A 19,891-nucleotide genomic window follows, 5' to 3' on the forward strand; every position below is an offset into this window, starting at 1 on the left:
GATACAAAGGTTGGCAGGGTTGTTAAGGACACTACTGACGCTATGCTGCTGCAACAGGATCTGGAAAGGTTGAACAGATGGGCTGAGAGGTGGCAAATGAAGTTTAACATTGACAAATGTAAAGTACTACATATGGGGAACAGCAACCCCAGAGCAACATATCAACTCTGCGGTACTACACTGCAGTGGTGGAGAATGAAAAGGACCTGGGGGGTAATTGTGCAGGCAGATATGAAGTTCTCTGAGCAGTGCAGACGAGCTGCAAGAGTAGCTCATGGTGTCTTGTCAATGATATACAGGAATTTTTCTAGCAGGGATAAGGAGGTGATTATTCTCTTGTATAAGGCAATGGTTAGGCCACATCTTGAGTACTGTATACAGGTCTGGAGGCCTCATTTCAAGAAGGATGTAGAGCTGCTGGAATGGGTACAGAGAAGGGCAACAAGATTAGTGAATGGAACAAAGGGTTGCTCTTACGAAGAAAGGCTTAAGTTTTACAAATTCAGAGTCTGGAGACTAGGCACCGGCGAGGTGATCTGATAGAGGTGTATAAGGCTTTGAATGGTTTGAGCATGCTCAATGCCAATGGGATTCTTCCTCTTGCTCAAAATAATCACCTCAGAGGGCATAAATTCAAATTGAGGAAGGACGGATGTCGGATAGATGTGCGGAAATTTGCCTTTGGCCAGCGGGTGGTTGGTTGGTGGAACCGACTTCCGTCACTTGTTGTTGAAGCTGATAGCCTAAACAAATTTAAGGCTCAACTGGACAGGTATTTCGAACGAACAGAGGGGTGACATGGGAGTGGTGTGTGTGTATTTTTTTTTTTTTGGCTGATGCTGAATAAGCTTGCTTTCTTGCATCATATGCCTCTACTAATGCTAATGCTAATATACAGTCATAAATAGCACTGATAAATACAGAAAACAACAATGGGCCCAACACTGAACCCTGTGGGGACACTTGGCCATAAATGACATACTGCTCCAATTTGTACAACAGTCTTCTACGTGCAACAGCATGAAAAGCTTTTCTGAAATCAAAATATATATCAAAATTATTTTTTGCATCCAGTTCCTTTGTGACCACCATTGTAGTATCCAATCAAACAGGTGAGAAATATTTTACCTGTAAGAAACCCAAGCTGCCTGAATTATAATTGTAGCCTTGTCTAGATCAGTGTTCCTCAAACTGTGTTCCATGAGATTTATTATTATCCATATGGCGCAAGGAAGCCTGAGGCTTATGCTGCACCAGGCAAAAAAAAATTTCCGAGTTACCCTGAGAGAGTCAAAAATAGAAGGGAATCACCAAGAAAGAGAAGAATGATGATATCCAGCTCAGGACCCTGGGTGTGCCAAGCCCCTGGGGTTAGATGTGAACAAGTGTTCTGCAAAAAACCATAATTAATAATTAAAAAAATAATAATAATAAATAAATAAATATTGCAGAGTAGTAGCATACACCACTTTTGTATCATTACAATATTTAACATAATTTTTTTTTTCCGGTTAACATACTGGCATATACTAATAATCAAATAGACAGTGGAACACTTTATTGTGGTGGGCTTTGCATAGAGAAGTATGTGTAGAGGTAAACGACAACTACAAAAAAAAAAAAAAAAAGAAAGAAAAAAAAAAGTGATCTAATATGCACCATTCATATGCGATTTAGCCTGGAGTAAATACACGGGGTGAGGAAGTGAACCAATATCATAACTAAAATCACTTCCGTGTATAAATTTTTTTGATAATTACAGTAGACTCTCGATTAAGCGGGACATTCCAAGACTAAAAAAAAAAAATTTTTTTAAAAATAAATAATAATAATAAAAAAAACAAGCAGCATTATAAGTCATCATTAGGAGATTAGTGTACCTATTATCTTGAAATCCCTGCTGCTCAAAAAAGAGAGAGACTAAATGTTTAGTTTGTGTCACATCGATTGTAGTGTTCAGTTGCATCGCAAAAGAACAAAATTTGTTTCGTTATGTCAGGGATATCGGAATTTTTTCTACCTTTTGTTTAGAAACCGCAAAAATGATGGGTAAATGCAAAAGAGTTGCACTTTCAGTTAAACAAAAACTTGGAATTATTCAAAAAGTTTGAAAACGGTGCATCTGTTAAATCTCTAAGGAATCATTATAATAAAAATGTATCAAAATGGCCAAACATTAACAAGTATCGCGCGGAATTCAGATTTGCAATAATAATACAGTAGCAATATATTATTAGTCATTCTCGAGTCGAGTTACGTAAAACTCGACGAAGTAAGAAGTCCTGGAATGCACTTCTTATGTATGTCAGGGACTTTGTATTTTTGGATTAACAGGGAAATCTATTATCCAGGATTTGTTTTTTACCATCTACCCCGGAAAATTGAGTCTACTGTATTTGTATTTCAAAATATTATTATTAAAATGTGACCATTGGTGGTTGAAAAAAAGGAACTTTAAAACAAGAACAAAAGTACTTTTCTTCTTCTTCTTTTTTTATGGAAATCCCAAACACGAAAGGTGTCAAAACCTATAGTATTTAGTACCGTGCATGGGTTGAAAGACAAGTATGGGGGAATGCTGGAAACTCTGCTCTAGAGACTAAACATCAGTTTCACCACTTCAAGCCTCCAATAACAAAGTGGTGGTATTGCACCGGTCGATGAGAGTCATCTACCAACTTATAGTAGTGCAACTGAGGTCGATGAAAATGAACACAATATTGTCACATTTCAAAGTCAGAATGAACAACAGCAGCCTTTTGTTCCCCAAAAATCCAAAGTGAAAAAACAGGAACTAATAAAAGATCAAAACGAAAGTACAATGACAATTATTTGAATTTCAGCTGTACATGTGTTGGAAATAAAGATGCTCCTGATGCACAGTGCCCCATATGTAATAAGATATTAGCAACAGTTCTTTGGCTCTCGCTAAACTTGTGTTTCGTATATTGTTGTGATGTGAAAAAGTGTTCCGTGAAAAAAAAATTTTTGGAAATGCTGGTCTAGATGATCCTGCATCTTCTAGGTCTTCTGATCAAAGATCTAATGTTAGTAACTAAATCATTTCCTTCTGAGAAAGGAAGTGGTAATCTTTTAAGATTGGCTAACAGAGCCTTGTTGGAAGTATTTTTAGATATTCTTTAGGTTGAAGACTCAATTTCATAGGTTTACCTGCCTTTACAATGTTTTGCAAAATGGTCAGTTCTCCCACAAATGAAATGGAATAAAACATCTTTTCCACCTCCTCAGAACCTGGCTTAGTTTTATTCTTTCTACTATTGTGAGAGGGACTGCTTTAAGCCACTTAAGAAATGTTCTGATGCTTCTTCATATCAGCATCTTAGATTATCTGGTCTTCCCAGATATTTGCTTGTCTCTCAAAATTTAGGTGATGTAGGAATATATCATCAGCTGTACTGTCAAGGTCTTAACTCTTACAGTTTTTAGGAAAGCTTCTTTTTTACCACCAATTCTTACATTTTAGGATAAACTTTTGGCCCCTTCCACAACCTGCAGAGCCTGGTCTATAGTTCTGACATCTTTCTTATAAAAAGCTTTTCATAATTCATCAGACTCCTCTTATGAATTAATGAAAAATTCATAAAATTAGTTAGTCAATTTGTCAACAGACCAATTTTTAAAGTCTATTGACAAATTGTTTATCTTCATCCACAACGTTAAATTGGGTCTTAAGCCTAACCAATCAATTTTTTCAAATGGATATGAATCTTAATTTCTTGGAAAACTCTTCTAACAGTCACCTCCTCAAGACTTGATAAGAATTAGTAGATTTCAATAACGGAGAGTATTTACAAAACTGCTGACTCTGTGTTGTGACTTGCATTTTATTGTTAACATCAAATGACTTTCTGACCAAAAGCATTTCTTTGCAATTCCTCTGCACCATCACTTAAAAAAAAAATAATCACATAGCATAATCTAGATATATGCTAGATCTAGCATAATTTTTATTATGCGAGGCAGTGTTAGGTGGGTCGGAAAACTGATAGCTTGGGGGGATACAAGGACTAATAGTTTAACAGTAGCCGTAGGCAGAGGTGAAGGTGATTCTTGCACAACTTCTATTAGAATAAGTAGCGACCTGGAGCGAGGGGTGTTGGGGGTTTCAGGGACGGATGACAGTCATCGTGAAACAGATAGGTATATGGGATGTGTTAGAGTAATTAAGAATAAGAATAGGTGCATGTATACCAATGCTAGAAGTATAGTAAATAAATTTGATGAATTTGAAGTGTTGGTCAAGACATCAAAGGCAGATATTGTTGGGATATCAGAGACGTGGTGTCACACAGATATAAGGAATGCTGAACTGGAATTTGGGGAGTACAATGTGTACAGAAAGGAGACAGGATAGGAAGGGAGGAGGTGTTATGCTGTTAATAAAGAAAAACAAAATCAAAAGAAGTGCATCCAATTGATATAGATGAACAGTGCACTGTTGAGTCAGTTTGGTGTGACATAAGCACTGCGAAAGCAAAAATAAGAGTAGGAGTGTGTTATAGGCCTAATGACTTGAATGAGTACAATGAACAATTGTACAGAGAAATAGAATGGGCTAGTAAATCGGAATGTCTTATAATGGGGGATTTTAACTTCCCAGATGACTGGAACTTATGGGTTGGTCACTCGCACACTAGTAAGACTTTTGTGGATTTATTGGATGATTGTTTTCTGCAGCAGCATGTTCGAGAGGCAACCAGAGAAAGTAATACTCTTGATCTAGTTATCAGCATTGATCACAGTGTACTGACGTGGGATTTACTTAAAGATTTAACTACTATCAGGGGTAAAGGAAAGGGTTTTTGCTTCCGTAAAGGCGAGTACAGTGGTCTCCGACAGTTTTTAAATTCTGTACAGTGGGATCAACCAACAGTAAATTTTAAGTGGGAAGCATTCAAGGAATCAATCGTGGAAGCTACGAAAAGGTTCATACCTATTAAGAAATACTGTTCAAGGTTTAGGCCTAAATGGTTGTCAAATGAACTAATGAGACTTGTAACAGAGAAGAAAAAATGCATGGGATGCATATAAATTATCAAGCGACTCAGACGCATATGGCAGATATAAGTTAATCTGTAATCAGGTCACAAAGGAGGTTCGGCAGGCGAAGGCAGATTACGAGAAATCCTTGGCAAAAGATGGTAAGAAAAACAGCAAGGATTTCTTTACTTATATAAACTCTAAAAGGAAGGGGATGAATCTGATCGGTCCACTTGACATCGATGGTTCGACTGTTGATGATCCTGCTCAGATAGCAAACAAACTGAATGAGTATTTTGCATCGACATTCACACGTGAGGAATTATTAAGGTTTGAAAATGGCAGAAGGTTATCAAATTGTAGCAAGATACTTAATGATTTTGTAATAACCGAGAGCAAAGTGGAAGAGAAATTGTTGAAGTTAAACGTAAGAAAAGCACCTGGGGTGGATGGGATCCATCCAGTTATATTAAAGGAGGCGGCAAAGCAACTAAGCAAACCTTTAGCCATAATTATGAGAGCATCCTTGGACTCGGGGAGGTTCCCACGGACTGGAGATGTGCAAATGTATCCCCAATTCACAAAGGGGGATCGAAGAGTGACACGAGTAATTACAGACCAGTTAGTTTAACTTCTGTTCCGGGTAAAATAATGGAGTCGCTGGTTAAAGATGCATTGCAGGATCATCTAGACAAGACTGCAGCAATAATTCAGACAGCATGGGTTTGTTAAGGGTTTGTTATCTGACAAATTTGATAGGATATTATGATGTGGTTACAAAGGAACTGGGTGCGAAAAATAATTTTGATATCATATATTTGGATTTCAGGAAAGCTTTTGACACTGTTGCGCATGGAAGACTATTGTACAAATTGGAGCAGAATGGTATTAAGGGTAAGTTGCTACAATGGATAAAAGGATGGTTAAGTGCTAGAAGACAGAGGGTGGTAATCAATCGGTGGTGCTCTTCTTGGACTAATGTTATCAGTGGAGTCCCACAGGGTTCGGTGTTAGGTCCACAGTTGTTTTGTATATTTATCAATGATATTGATGAAGGTATATCAGGCTTAATGTTGAAGTTTGCAGATGATACAAAGGTTGGCAGGGTTGTTAATGACAGTAATGGCAGTGTGCTACTGCAACAGGATCTAGATAATTTGGGCAGATAGGCTAAGAAGTGGCAACTGAAGTTTAACCTTGACAAATGCAAACTACATATGGGTAGAAGTAACCCCAGAGAAACGTACCAACTGTGTGGTACTACACTTAAGGTGGTAGAAAATGAAAGACCTAGGAGTAATTGTGCAGGCAGATATGAAGTTTTCTGAGCAATGCAGACAGGCTGCCAGGGCAGGTCATGGAGTTTTGTCAATGATATATAGGAATTTTGCTAGCAGGGAAATGCAGGTGATTATCCCTCTGTATAAGGCAATGGTCAGGCCACGGCTTGAGTACTGCGTACAGGTCTGGAGGCCTCATTTTAGGAAGGATGTAGATTTACTTGAGTGTGTACAGAGAAGGGCAACAAGATTGGTGAGGGGAATGAAGGGATCCTCTTACCAAGAGAGGCTTAAGTTCTGCAAATTCCAGTGGCTGGAGACTAGGCACCTGCGCGGTGATCTGATTGAGGTATATAAGGCCTTGAATGGGTTGAGCATGCTGAATTCTGATGGGATCCTTCCACTTGTTCAGATTACGAATGTAAGGGGGCATAAATTCAAATTAAGAAAAGACAGATGTAGAATAGATGTGCGGAAATTTTCCTTTAGCCAGCGGGTGGTTAATTGCTGGAACAAACTTCCATCTGTCGTTGTGGAAGTTGATAGGTTGAATAAATTTAAGGAGGAACTGGACAGGCATTTGGAGGGAATGGTGTGTTTTTTTTTTTTTTTTTTTTGGCTGATGCTGCATAAGCTCATATTTGCTTTCTTGCATCACATGCCACTACTACTACTACCTGATTTACCTTGTGAAACAGACTTGCATGGGCCAGAAATTGAAAAAGTAGATGTGGTATTCATACTTCTACTAACATCACCTATCACATTTGAAACTTTCATTATGAATTAACTTCCCAGAAGTAATTATTTTCAAACTCGGTTTACCCAAAGTCTGGTGCCAGAATAATTCTCAAATCCTGCCGACAATGCCAAATTATTATTGTCAAGTGAATTTCTGTCCAAGAGAAAAGTCTAATCCAACTGCATAAATTACCTGAAAACCAATGGTTATTGAACTAAGTCAATTTCTCTCCATACTGCAACTCCTTTTACTCTACTGAAAGAAAAGGTATTTATTTTGAAAATTGCCTCAAGCAACTGAGTCAGGGTTCCCTTTAGTACCCACAAGTGCTAGAAACACTGTTGTCCTAATGAATAATTATGGATACCACTAATAATATGTAATGATGAAAACACGCTTGGAAACAATAAAAGATTAAATATCATCAATTTCATATTTACAATAAATTTGCATCTAAGCAATTCATCAGGTTTTAAGTTATACACAAGTTTTATTCTTTGTACATTAACATGTTTATTGCCTTTTATGCATATTAGCATAAAATTATTAGCATTATTCTTTTATGCATATTAGCATAAAATGGCAATAAGAACGATGTAATGCAACCTACATCCAAGTGCCGTGCAGTAACACACACGAGCAGTCATTCTTAAACAGTCAACTAACGAATGCCATAAATGTAAAGGCATGTGAAATTAACTACTCAGTACTGGCATATTGAATGAATGCTTTGCAAGTATGCTTAGCTTTTGTTTATAGACCTGGTACATTTTAATTTGTCCTTTGCTTGTGCTGATGTTAGTTTATGTACATCGGAGATTCTCGAAAGGGGTGAAAATTGGTGTTTTGGGGGGGGGGGCAAAATTAATTGGTATTACAATAGTTTGTGGCCCTCCAAAGTTCAACTCTACCCAACCACATCTTATCCCTTAACATTTAATTTCTCTCATTGGGTTTTCTTTCCCCCTGATTTTCAACATATAGGAATATTATATTAGAAGTGAATGAGACATTTTGATAAAAGGAAGATAGTAGGCATGATTTAATTCAACCACCTTTGCTTTTCACAGGCACTAAATGCCTAAGTGCTTTCAGAGGTAATGTTGCTGCAACCCTTGGTGCTTTTACCTTTCCAACAGTTGTGACCTTGGCAGAGGTGTGGTTTATTTATTCATTCTTTTGTTTCATTGGCCAATATATGGCATGGTTGGGATGAGGAAATGTTTCAGTCTATTGTTTTTACTTTCTAAGTGACAATTAGTATTGATTTATTGTTTCCTTGTGAAAGTTGTTTATTTTTGATCCACAGTACTTTTTGAATGACATGGGCTATGAGAGTTAAATAAAAATAGTTTATATTTTATTATTTAATTATTTGTAGTTATTCAACACATCATCAATCATGTCAAGTGCTAAAAAGAAAAAGTGTCTACAGTATCTGGATGAATAACTTATGGTTGTATTGAAAGCCCATTCAACCCAAGACAGCCTATGTGTCTTATGTGTAATAGTTTTTTTTCAAATGAGGCTACGAAAACACCAAGGCTTTTAGATCACATAAAAAGGAAAAATCCTGATAAAATTGGTAAACATATCAAATATTTTAAAAATTTAAAATAGAATTTTTAGCAATGTAACTATTACTTCTTTATTTAAGAGCACACAAACAAATGAAGATGGAATGACCGCATCTTATAAAACTGCAGAAATCATTGCAAAAACTGGTGGTGCTCATACAGTAGCTGAGACTGTTATAAGACCCGCAATTATACTACAGTGATGCATCAAATCTTTTTAGCATTTTCAAAGCAAGCAATGATTCAATATGAAGACGAATCGATGAGATGTCAGTAACATTGAAGAGCAGCTAATTGATAAACTAAAAATGAGAAAATTTTCTATTCCAATCAATGAATCCAGTTACTGGCAATAAGTCTCTTCTAATGGCATACATTCATTATTTCGACGATTACTGTAAATTGCAAGAAGAGATGTTTGAAAAATCAATAGAAACCGACCATACTGGAGCATTCATTTTTGTTGCTGTAAAAACATGGTTTGACGAAGAATAAATGCCACTGGAAAATTTGGTATTCTGTGCCACTGATGGTGCTATCGAATAAATTCAATGAGCTTAAAGTGCTAGTCAAGACATCAAACGCAGATATTGTTGGGATATCAGAGACATGGTGTCACAGACATAAGCAGTGCAGAAGTGGATTTTGGGGAGTACGTGTACAGAAAGGGAGGAGGGGTTATGCTGTTAGTTAAGAAACACAAAATCTAAGGAAGTGCATCCAATTGATGTTGGTGGACAATGCAATGTTGAGTCTGTTTGGTGTGACATAAGTATTGGGAGAGGAAAAATGAGAGGTGTGTGTGTGTTAAAGCCCAAATGAACCTGATGAGTATAATGAGCAGAGAAATAGTGGGCCAGTAAATCAGAGTCTTATAATGGGGATTTAATTTCCCAGAGATTGACTGGAATTTGTGGGTTGGACACACACACACACACACACACACACGCACACACACACACACACACACTGCTTTTGTGGATTTATTGGATGATTGTTTATGACATCAGCATGTTTGGGAGGCAACTAGAGGGAGTAATACTCTTGATCTGATTATCAGTAGTGATTCTTCATGCATCACGAATTGGCAGATAAAGGAACCACTAGGTGGCAGTGATCAGTGTGCTGAAGCGGGATTTACTCAAAGAGGTAACTACCACCAAGGGTAAACGGAAGAGTTTTTGCTTTCGTAAAGGTAACTATGGTGGTCTGAGACAGTATTTAAATTTTATACGGTAGGACCAACTGATGATGTTACCAACAGCAAATTCAAAATGGGAAGCATTCAAAGAATTAATCTTGGAAGCTACTAGGCTTTTCATACCAAAAAAGAAACATTGTTCAAGATTTAGGCCTAAATGGATGTCAGATGAACTAATTAGACATGTGACAGAAGAAAAATGCATGGCATACATAAATTAACACGTGACACAGAAGCCCATGATAGATATAAACTGGTCTGTAACCAAGTTACAAAGGAGGTTAGGCAGGCAAAGGCAGATTCCGAGAAACCTTTGGCAAATGATGCAAAGAAAAACAGCAGAGTTCTTTACTTACTCTAGAAGGAAGGGGATGAATCAGAGTGGTTCACTTGCTACCGATGGTTCAACTGTTGATGATCCTGCTCAGGTAGCTAACAAACTAAATGAATATTTTGCATCTACACATTCACACATGAGGAGTTATTCAGGGAGGGGAATGCCAGAGGTGTATTCAACTCTGGCAGTAAGCTAGATAATCTTGTAATAACTGAAAGTGGAGGAGAAATTGAAGATAAACATAAGGCACCTGGGGTGGTGGAATCTACCCAGTTATATTAAAGGAGGTGGCAAAGGAAGTAAGCAAACTCTTGGCCATAATTAAGAGAGCTTCCCTGGACTCAGGGGAGGTACCCATGGACTGGAGATGTGCAAATGTGACCCTAATCCACAAAGGAGGATCAAAGGGAGAGAGGTAATTACAGACCTGTTAAAGAAGCATTGTAGGATCATCTACACAAGACTTCAGTTATACTTTGGACACAGCATGGGTTTGTTAAGGGGAAGTCTTGTCTGACCAATTTGATTGGATACTATGATGTTGTCACAAAGGAACTGGATGCAAAGAATAATTTTGATATCATATATATTTGGATCACAGAAAGGCTTTTGATACTGTTGCACATGGAAGACTGCTGCACAAATAGGAACAGTGTGGCATTGGAGGCAAACTGCTGCTATGGATAAAGGGATGGTTGAGTGGGAGAAGAGAGTGGTAATCAATGGACACTGCTCTTTGTGGACTAATGTTATTAGTAGAGTCCCTCAGGGTTCAGTGTTGGGTCCATTGTTGTTTTCTGTATTTATAAATGACATTGATGATGGTATATCAGGCTTAATGTCCAAGTTTGCAGACGATACGGAGGTTGGCAGGGTTGTTAATGACACCAATGACAGTATGCTGCTGCAACAGGATCTAGAAAAGTTGAGCAGATGAGCTGAGAAGTGGCAACTGAAGTTTAACATTGACAAATGTAAAGTACTACATATGGGAAGCAGTAACCCCAGAGTAACGTATCAACTCTGGGGTACCACACCGACAGTGGTAGAGAATGAAAAGGACCTGGGGGTAATTGTGCAGGGAGATATTAAGTTTTCTGAGCAGTGCAGATGCTCTGCAAGAATAGCTCACGGTTTCTTGTCAATGATATACAGGAATTTTTCTAGCAGAGATTAAGGAGGTGATTATCCCCTTGTATAAGGCAATGGTCAGGCCACACCCTGAGTACTGTATACAGGTGTGGAGGCCTCATTTTATGAAGGATGTAGAGCTGTTGGAACGAGTACAGAAAAGCTCAACAAGATTAGTGAACAGAACAAAGGGTTGCTCTTACGAATAAAAGCTTAAGTTTTGCAAATTACAGTGTCTGGAGACTAGGCACCTGGGATGTGATCTGATTGAGGTGTATAAAGCCTTGAATGGTTTGAGCATGCCCAACGCTGATGGGATTCTTCCTCTTGCTCAGAATAATCACCTCAGAGGGCATAAATTCAAATTGAGGAAGGACGGTTGTAGGATAGATGTGCGGAAGTTTGCCTTTAGCCAGCGAGTGGTTGATTGCTGGAACAAACTTCCATCTGTCATAGAAGTTAATAGCTTAAACAGATTCAAGGCAGAACCTGACAAATATTTGGAGAGAGAAGATGGGTGAAATAAGGGTTTTTTTTTTTTTTTTTTATTTTGGCTGACGCTACATAAGTTTGCTTTCTTGCATCATGTGCCCTTGCTAATCTTCATGGTTGGAAGACAGGTTTTATAGCCCACCTAAAGGAAGTATGTCTTAAGTTCTTGCAATATACTGCATTGCACATCAACATCATCTGGTTGCAAAAAATATTAGTCCAGTTCTTTTCCAACATCTCAGTATAGTTATTAAAACCATCAATAAAATAAAGTCACATAGAAATATGATCACCTTATCAGAAAATTTTGCGTTGATAACGAAGAACAGTATGTGAGGCTTCTTTCATATACAGAATTCAGATGGCTTTCTAAAGGAAACTTTTGATAAAATTCTGTTTAGAAAGTGAAGGAGACAGAATTAGCAAAGGCGATCAGCAAACACAAAAATAACATTATATGGCTTGGAATTTTCAAAAACTTAATTAAGTATAACTGAAACCTAAAGGGAAATTAATTATGATGATAGACTGCAAATGCATATTAAAAGCCTTCCCTGAAAAACAGGAAATATTTGAAAGCAATTTCATGGTATGCAAGAGTCAGCTGAAATGAAAAACAGATTTTTCAGATTTATATTCTTTTGAATTTAAGCCATGGATTGTGATGCCGTGTCTGCTTGTGAAAAAATTCAAGAACTCATTGAAATAAAATGTAACAATGAATGCATATCTAAATTTGAAAAAGGTGGAATGGCTGAGTTGCAGTGATCAAAAACAACTAAACTTCTTTATCCAACAATGTGGTCTGAAATGGCCAAAGTACTTATGTTTTCCAACATCTTATATAGTTGAAAGTAGTTTTAATTCAGTAAATAAAATATTAACAAAGAAAAGAAACAGAACTATTATATGTTCAAGAGGAGACAGAATTAAACTTACTAACATCATACAGAACATAGAACTTTTAGCTAAGCAGCATCAGGCTCAGCGATTCCATTGAATAAAAAAAGTATAAAGTATTTTCTTGTTTAAAATTTCACGGGGCCAATCATTAAAAAGTTAACACCGATGTACATGAATAAACCTATAAAATTTTAAGATTTTTTCTGATTTACATCTCTTATTCTTTTCCTTAATTTTTCCCTCTCTCCCCTTTTTGTCTTTCTAATTGCTTCTAGTTGTATTTGCTCTCTGCAGTGCTTTTCTTCCTTACTATATGACTTTAACTTACATTGTTCTAAACAAAATGTTGTTAGATACGATAATGTTTGACCTTATTTTTTCTTTCTTATTTCTTTAATTTACATTATATTTAACCCAACTACGCTAATCAATCTAACTTTCGGGAAAAAATATGAAAAACTATATCTTTCTTCCCTTGGGTATTTTCTTAGTACAATTCATAGGCACCTCCCCAAATCAAAACTAATTCGCAATCAAATATTTTCTAGAAAGCAAACCTATACTTTCATCAAATTACCACAAATAAATTGCACATAATCAATTGAACGATAAAATTTATATATAAAAATGCCAAAAAACTTCTGAAAATTATACATAGTACTTACATGCTGTTTAGCAATGCAAGCCACAGTTTAGGCCAAATGAATAGTACAATTCATTCATATCGATAATGAATTATCGCAACTGTTCCTCGCATGAAAATTCTTATTTTCATCAAATCAAAATAAACTAAACAAAAAAAAAAAAAAAAAAATCCAAATGATATATTGATAAAATGGATAGAAGCAATTCCCAACAGTGACCATTCAGAAAGAAGCATGTTTCAAGACCTTCAATCGTTGGGATAAGGCGCTCAAACATATTAAGCCTAACACTAAATTTTTCTTATCAGAAGTCTAAAGAGTGATCCATCTCATGTTTTCTAAGAGAAAGTTATATTTTATTAGATAATTGTAAGTTTATTAATTACGAACTTATTTTACATATACGAATGTAATAGTATAAAGAATTCTTTTCATACCTTTCTTCGCATTCAGAACCAGGCATGTTTTCTACACTAGTCACCGCTCCTTCGAACAGAAAGATCACGTCTTCTAAACAACGCAATATCTCTAAACAACGCAATATCTCCGAACTCTCGACATGTGCCACCTATCTCGAACTTTCTTTTTTTTTTTATTATTAAATTTTTATATGTAGAAGAATATACATCACAAAGGACAGATAAAATAAATAATGATAAATATGATTTTAATATTTAGAAAATATTAATTATTATTTTAGCTAAAGATATTTGAAAAATTTTTAAATACTGTATATCAACCACTGTAAAGCAATAGTTCTGCACTGTTGGAGGCGTGGATTCAAATATGAATTCAACTGTCAGATAATTTCGTTAGTGTGGCGAGTTTTTCGTTTTAGAAAATTGTATATCATGATGATGGTTGTTTCAGATGTAATGCGATTTAAAAGAATGAAATTCAAAGCATACTCATTTCGTTAAATAATATGTAATATTTAAAGTCAAGAATTAAGGCAATCATCATAATTAAATAATTTGCTCCTTAGTGCAACATCTTTACTTTTTATTCTCTTTATCTTACAAAACAAAATAATAAATAAATAAAATAAAATAAATAAGCAAATAATTAATAGACTAGAAAAGTAATCGGTGCTAAATCAGGAATGTCTAGAGCTTCGTTTAGAGCCTTCCATTCGGTGAGCTAGTTTTTTTTTTTTTTTTTATTATTATTATTATTATTAGAGACTTAAAGAATTAATATTAGATATAGGTTAATTATGATTATTGGTAATAATACCGCAATTTAAACGCATATAAGATTTCTAGGTGGGGGGGGGGGGAATCACTGTGTGCCTGAAGTTCAAATGCAACACCCAGGGCCGTTCCTTGCGGGTGTGCAGATGCACCGCAAATTTTGAATTTAATAGTTTAAAAATTAAAATAAATAAATAAAAAAGGAGAACGATTGTTTTCTATTTTGATTGTATTACATTATATAAATATTACCAAAAAGATACCAGCCCATTACAATTGTCTTACATTTGTTTTCAAAATAAATTATAAGAAGCAGAATTACAAACATTCAGATAAGACTTTTTTTTTTTTTTTTTTTTTTGTTGTAAAGTGTTGCAAGATATTTGTGGTTCTTTAAATTCAGAAATCTATTTTTTAATGTGTTCATTGATCATAATGAAAGGTAAAAATAACTGCCTTAATTAATTATTCTTTTTTCTGGGGATTGCCATAAGGCAATCTGATATAGTAGTAGTGGTGGCATGTGATGCAAGAAAGCAAGTGTATGAGCTTATGCAGCATCAGCAAAAAAAAAATCACATATGCATTATAACATACAGGAATTTTGCTAGTAGGGAAAAGGTGGTGATTATCCCTTTGTATAAGGCAATGGTCAAGCCATGCCTTGAGTACTGTATGCAGTACTCAAGCCATGCCTTGAGTACTGCATACAGGTCTGGAGGCCTCATTTCAGGAAGGATGTAGAGTTGCTTGAGCGAGTACAGAGAAGGGCTACAAGATTGGTGAGGGAAAGGAAGGGGTCCCCCTTACAAAAAAGGCTCAAGTTCTGCAAATTGCAGCATCTGGAGACTAGGCAATCTGATTGAGGATATAAGGCCTTGAATAGGTTGAAGAGGCTCATTGCTGATGTGATTCTTCCTTTTGCTAAGATTATGAACCTGAGGGGCCATAAATTCAAATTGAAGAAAGACAGTTGTAAAAGAGATGTGCAGAAATTTGCCTTTAGTTAGTGGGTAGTTGATTGCAGAAATAAACTTCCATCTGTTTTGGAAGTTGATAGCTTAAATAAATTCAAGCAGGAACTGGACAAACTTTTAGAGGAAATGGATATGTGAAATATTTTTTTTTTTTTTTGGCTGATTTTGCATAAGCTTGCTTTTTTGCATCACATGCCTCTACTACTACACAAAAAATGCACAAAGGTGCATTTTTTGTTTATAGGTTCAGGGCATTCCTGGCAGTAATCTATGTAATCAGCTTCATCCTAAATCATTACCCAAACCAATAGTGTGTTGTAGCATTTGTCTGAAATTTTACATGAAAACAAATTTTGTGAGATCAAGCTTGTATGAAAGGGGGGGGGGTTCCTTAAGTTATTAAATTTTCAGTAATGTTGATTTACATTTATTTATCTGCTAAACTTAAAATAAATTTACTCAGCAAACGTTAACTAAAACTTAGCTAGCTGTTTAGATCAAAGGGTCCGTGATTCTCTGATGAGTCTGATGAGTATAATAAGAAACTGTTCGGAGAAATAGAGTGGGCCAGTAAATCAGAGAGTCTTATAATGGGGGATTTTAATTTCCCAGATATTGACTGGAATTTGGGGGCTGGTCACTCACACAGTAGCAAGGCTTTTGTGGATTTATTGGATGATTGTTTTCTACATCAGCATGTTCGGGAGGCAACTAGAGGGAGTAATACTCTTGATTTGATTATCAGTAGTGATTCTTCATGCATTAAGAATCTGCAGATAAATGAACCACTTGGTGGCAGTGATCACAGTGTGCTGAAGTGGGAGTTACTCAAAGAGGTAATTACCATTAGGGGTAAAGGGAAGGGGTATTGCTTTCGTAAAGGCGACTACAATGGACTGAGACAGTATTTAAATTCTATACAGTGGGATCAACTGATGATATTGCCAACAGCAAATTCAAAATGGGAAGCATTCAAAGAACTTATCGTGGAAGCTACTAGGCTTTACATACCAACTAAGAAATATTGTTCAAGGTTTAGGCCTAAATGGTTGTCAGATGAACTAATGAGGCATATGGCAGAGAAGAAAAATGCATGGGATACATACAAATTAACACGTGACACGGACGCCTATGATAGATACAAGTTGATCTGTAACCAAGTTACAAAGGAGGTTAGGCAGGCGAAGGCAGATTACGAGAGATCCTTGGCAAGGGATGCGAAGAAAAACAGCAAAGAGTTCTTTACTTATGTAAACTCTAGAAGGAAGGGGATGAATCAGATTGGTCCACTTGAGATCGATGGGTCAACTGTTGATGACCCTGCTCGGGTAGCTAACAAACTAAATGAATATTTTGCATCGACATTCACACATGAGGAGTTATTCAGCGAGGGGAATGCCAGAGGTGTATTCAACTCTAGCAGTAAGCTAGAGAATCTTGTAATAACTGAGAGCAAAGTGGAGGAGAAATTGTTGAAGATAAACACAAGAAAGGCACCTGGGGTGGATGGGATCTATCCAGTTATATTAAAGGAGGCAGCAAAGGAGGTAAGCAAACCCTTAGCCATAATTATGAGAGCTTCCTTGGACTCAGGGGAGGTACCCATTGACTGGAGATGTGCAAATGTGACCCCAATTCACAAAGGGGGATCAAAGGCTGACACAAGTAATTATAGACCTGTGAGTTTAACTTCTGTTCCCGGAAAATTAATGGAGGCACTGGTGAAAGAAGCACTGCAGGATCATCTAGACAAGACTTCAGTTATAGCTAGGACACAGCATGGTTTTGTTAAGGGGAAGTCTTGCCTGACCAATTTGATTGGATACTATGATGCAGTCACAAAAGAACTGGATGCAGGGAATAACTTTGATATTATATACTTGGATCTTAGAAAGGCTTTTGATACTGTTGCACATGGAAGACTGCTGCACAAATTGGAGCAGTGTGGCATTGGAGGCAAGTTGCTGCTATGGATAAAGGGGTGGTTGAGGGGGAGAAGACAGAGAGTGGTAATCAATGGACACTGCTCATCGTGGACTAATGTTATTAGTGGAGTCCCTCAGGGTTCAGTATTGGGGCCTTTATTGTTTTCTGTATTTATAAATGATATTGATGATGGTATATCAGGCTTAATGTCCAAGTTTGCAGACGATACGAAGGTTGGCAGGGTTGTCAAGGACACTACTGACACTATGCTGCTGCAACAGGATTTGGAAAGGTTGAGCAGATGGGCTTCGAGGTGGCAAATGAAGTTTAACATTGACAAATGTAAAGTACTACATATGGGAAACAGCAACCCCAGAGCAACGTATCAACTCTGTGGTACTACACTGACAGTGGTAGAGAATGAAAGGGACCTGGGGGTGGTGGTGCAGGCAGATATGAAGTTCTCTGAGCAGTGCAGACGAGCTGCAAGAGTAGCTCATGGTGTATTGTCAATGATATATAGGAATTTTTCTAGCAGGGATAAGGAGGTGATTATTCCCTTGTATAAGGCAATGGTCAGGCCACACCTAGAGTACTGTATACAGGCCTGGAGGCCTCATTTCAGGAAGGATGTAGAGCTGCTGGAACGAGTACAGAGAAGGGCAACTAGATTGGTGAATGGGACAAAGGGGTTCTCTTACGAAGAAAGGCTTAAGTTTTGCGAATTACAGTGTCTGGAAACTAGGCACCAGCGGGGTGATCTGATAGAGGTGTACAAAGCCTTGAATGGTTTGAGCATGCTCAATGCTGATGGGATTCTTCCTCTAGCTCAGAAAAATCACCTGAGAGGGCATAAATTCAAATTGAGGAAAGACAGATGTAGGATAGATGTGCGGAAATTTGCCTTTAGCCAGCGGGTGGTTGGTGGGTGGAACAGACTTCCATCCCTTGTCGTGGAAGTTGATAGCCTAAATAAGTTTAAGGCTCAGCTGGACAGGTATTTCGAACGAACAGAGGGGTGAAGTGGAAGTGGTTATTTTTATTTATTTATGTTACTTTTTTTTTTTTTTTTTTTTGGCTGATGCTGCATAAGCTTGCTTTCTTGCATCAAATGCCTCTACTAATGCTAATGCTAATGCTAATGCTAATGCTGATTATTAAACCATGGACTTTGAGCACCCTTCAGGTTGTACGTGTAAAGCTGTCTAAAAAAATTGGCCCTGTTTGATGCTGAAGTCTTCCTTCACCTATTAAGAAATAAGCATATTAGCATTAGTAGAAGAATATGATGCAAGGAAGCAAGCTTATACAGTATCAACCAAAAAAAAAAAAAAAAAAACACCTTCCCATTCACTACAAAAGTTTGTCTAGTTCTCCTTTAAATTTATTTAACCTGTCAAATTTCGTAATGACAGATAGGAGCTTTCTTCAAAAAGGCCTCTAAGGTTGGGAGAGTACATATCCAGAATTTAAAACAAATACACCAACCATTTAACTATAGTGGTTTAATACTGCAAACTATAAAATGTACCAGCATTTTATAGTTTTCAGTATTAAACCACTATAGTTAAACGGTTGGTGTATTTGTTTTAAATTCTGGATAGATAGAAGCTTTTTCCACCAATCAACCACACACTTGCTAGAGGCAAATTTCTGCATGTCTGTTCTACAACTGTCTTTCCTCAGTTTGAATTTATGCCCTCTCAAGTGTGTAATCTGAGGAAGAATCCCATCAGCATTGAGCTTGCCCAAACCATTCAAGGACTTATATACCTCAATCAGGTCACCTAGCAGGTGCCTAGTCTCCAGACATTGCATTGGCAGAACTTAAGCTTTTCTTAGTAAGAGAAACCTTTTGTTCCACTCGCCAATCTCAGTTTTACATCCTTCTTAAAATGAGGCTTCCAGGTCAGTATGCATTACACAAGGTGTGGCCTGACCATTGCTTTATACAAGTGGCAGAGAGACAAATAAAAATGCATGGGATGCATAGAAATTACCAGGCAACACAGAAACCTATGGTATATATATATAAGCTAGTCTGTAATCACGTCACAAAGGTGCTTAGGAAGCAAAGCAGATTATGAGAAATCTTGGGCAATGGATTCAAAGAAAAATAGCAAAGACTTCTTTACTTATATAAACTCTAAAAGGAAGGAGATGAATCAGATTGGTCCACTTGATATCAATGGTTTGACTGTAGATGATGACGTTGTAGAGCAGATATCATCTTTTAAGGGCACAAAAGGTGATATAGTGGTACACGTTGGCACTAATGATATAAAGAGTAGGAGACTGGCAGAATTACTTAACAAGTACAGGTCACTGTTGAAAACAAGCCGTCAACTAGGGTTGAATTTGAAAGTGTCTGCAATTCTGCTCAGACACAACAGGAGGGAGTATATGATGACAACCTTGTCGATCAATTCGGCCCTGGAAATATTGTGCAAGGCTCAAGGGGTAGAATTTTTTTCAACCTGGACTGTA

General features: G+C 37.0%; 2 protein-coding genes across 3 annotated transcripts in view; one reads left to right on the forward strand and one right to left on the reverse strand.

Moving 5' to 3' along the window:
* Window positions 1–13,836, reverse strand: part of p23 (cytosolic prostaglandin E synthase) — a 129,310-nt gene extending 115,474 nt beyond the window's left edge. For both annotated transcript variants that reach the window (XM_090373523.1, XM_090373515.1), the window contains exon 1: window positions 13,746–13,836. In XM_090373523.1, coding sequence (XP_090229649.1) covers window positions 13,746–13,771 — 26 coding nt within the window. In that variant the 5' untranslated portion in view covers window positions 13,772–13,836. The remainder of the gene's footprint in view (window positions 1–13,745) is intronic.
* A 514-nt stretch (window positions 13,837–14,350) lies between these two features.
* The window catches only part of LOC150090932 (nostrin-like), a 133,874-nt gene continuing 128,333 nt past the window's right edge, over window positions 14,351–19,891 (forward strand). The window contains exon 1 of the mRNA XM_090378105.1: window positions 14,351–14,443. Coding sequence (XP_090234231.1) covers window positions 14,411–14,443 — 33 coding nt within the window. The 5' untranslated portion in view covers window positions 14,351–14,410. The remainder of the gene's footprint in view (window positions 14,444–19,891) is intronic.

The sequence above is a fragment of the Mastigoproctus giganteus genome, chromosome 1, assembly GCF_048544385.1.
Source record: "Mastigoproctus giganteus isolate SK-2022 chromosome 1, ASM4854438v1, whole genome shotgun sequence".
Taxonomy (NCBI): Eukaryota; Metazoa; Arthropoda; class Arachnida; order Uropygi; family Thelyphonidae; genus Mastigoproctus; species Mastigoproctus giganteus.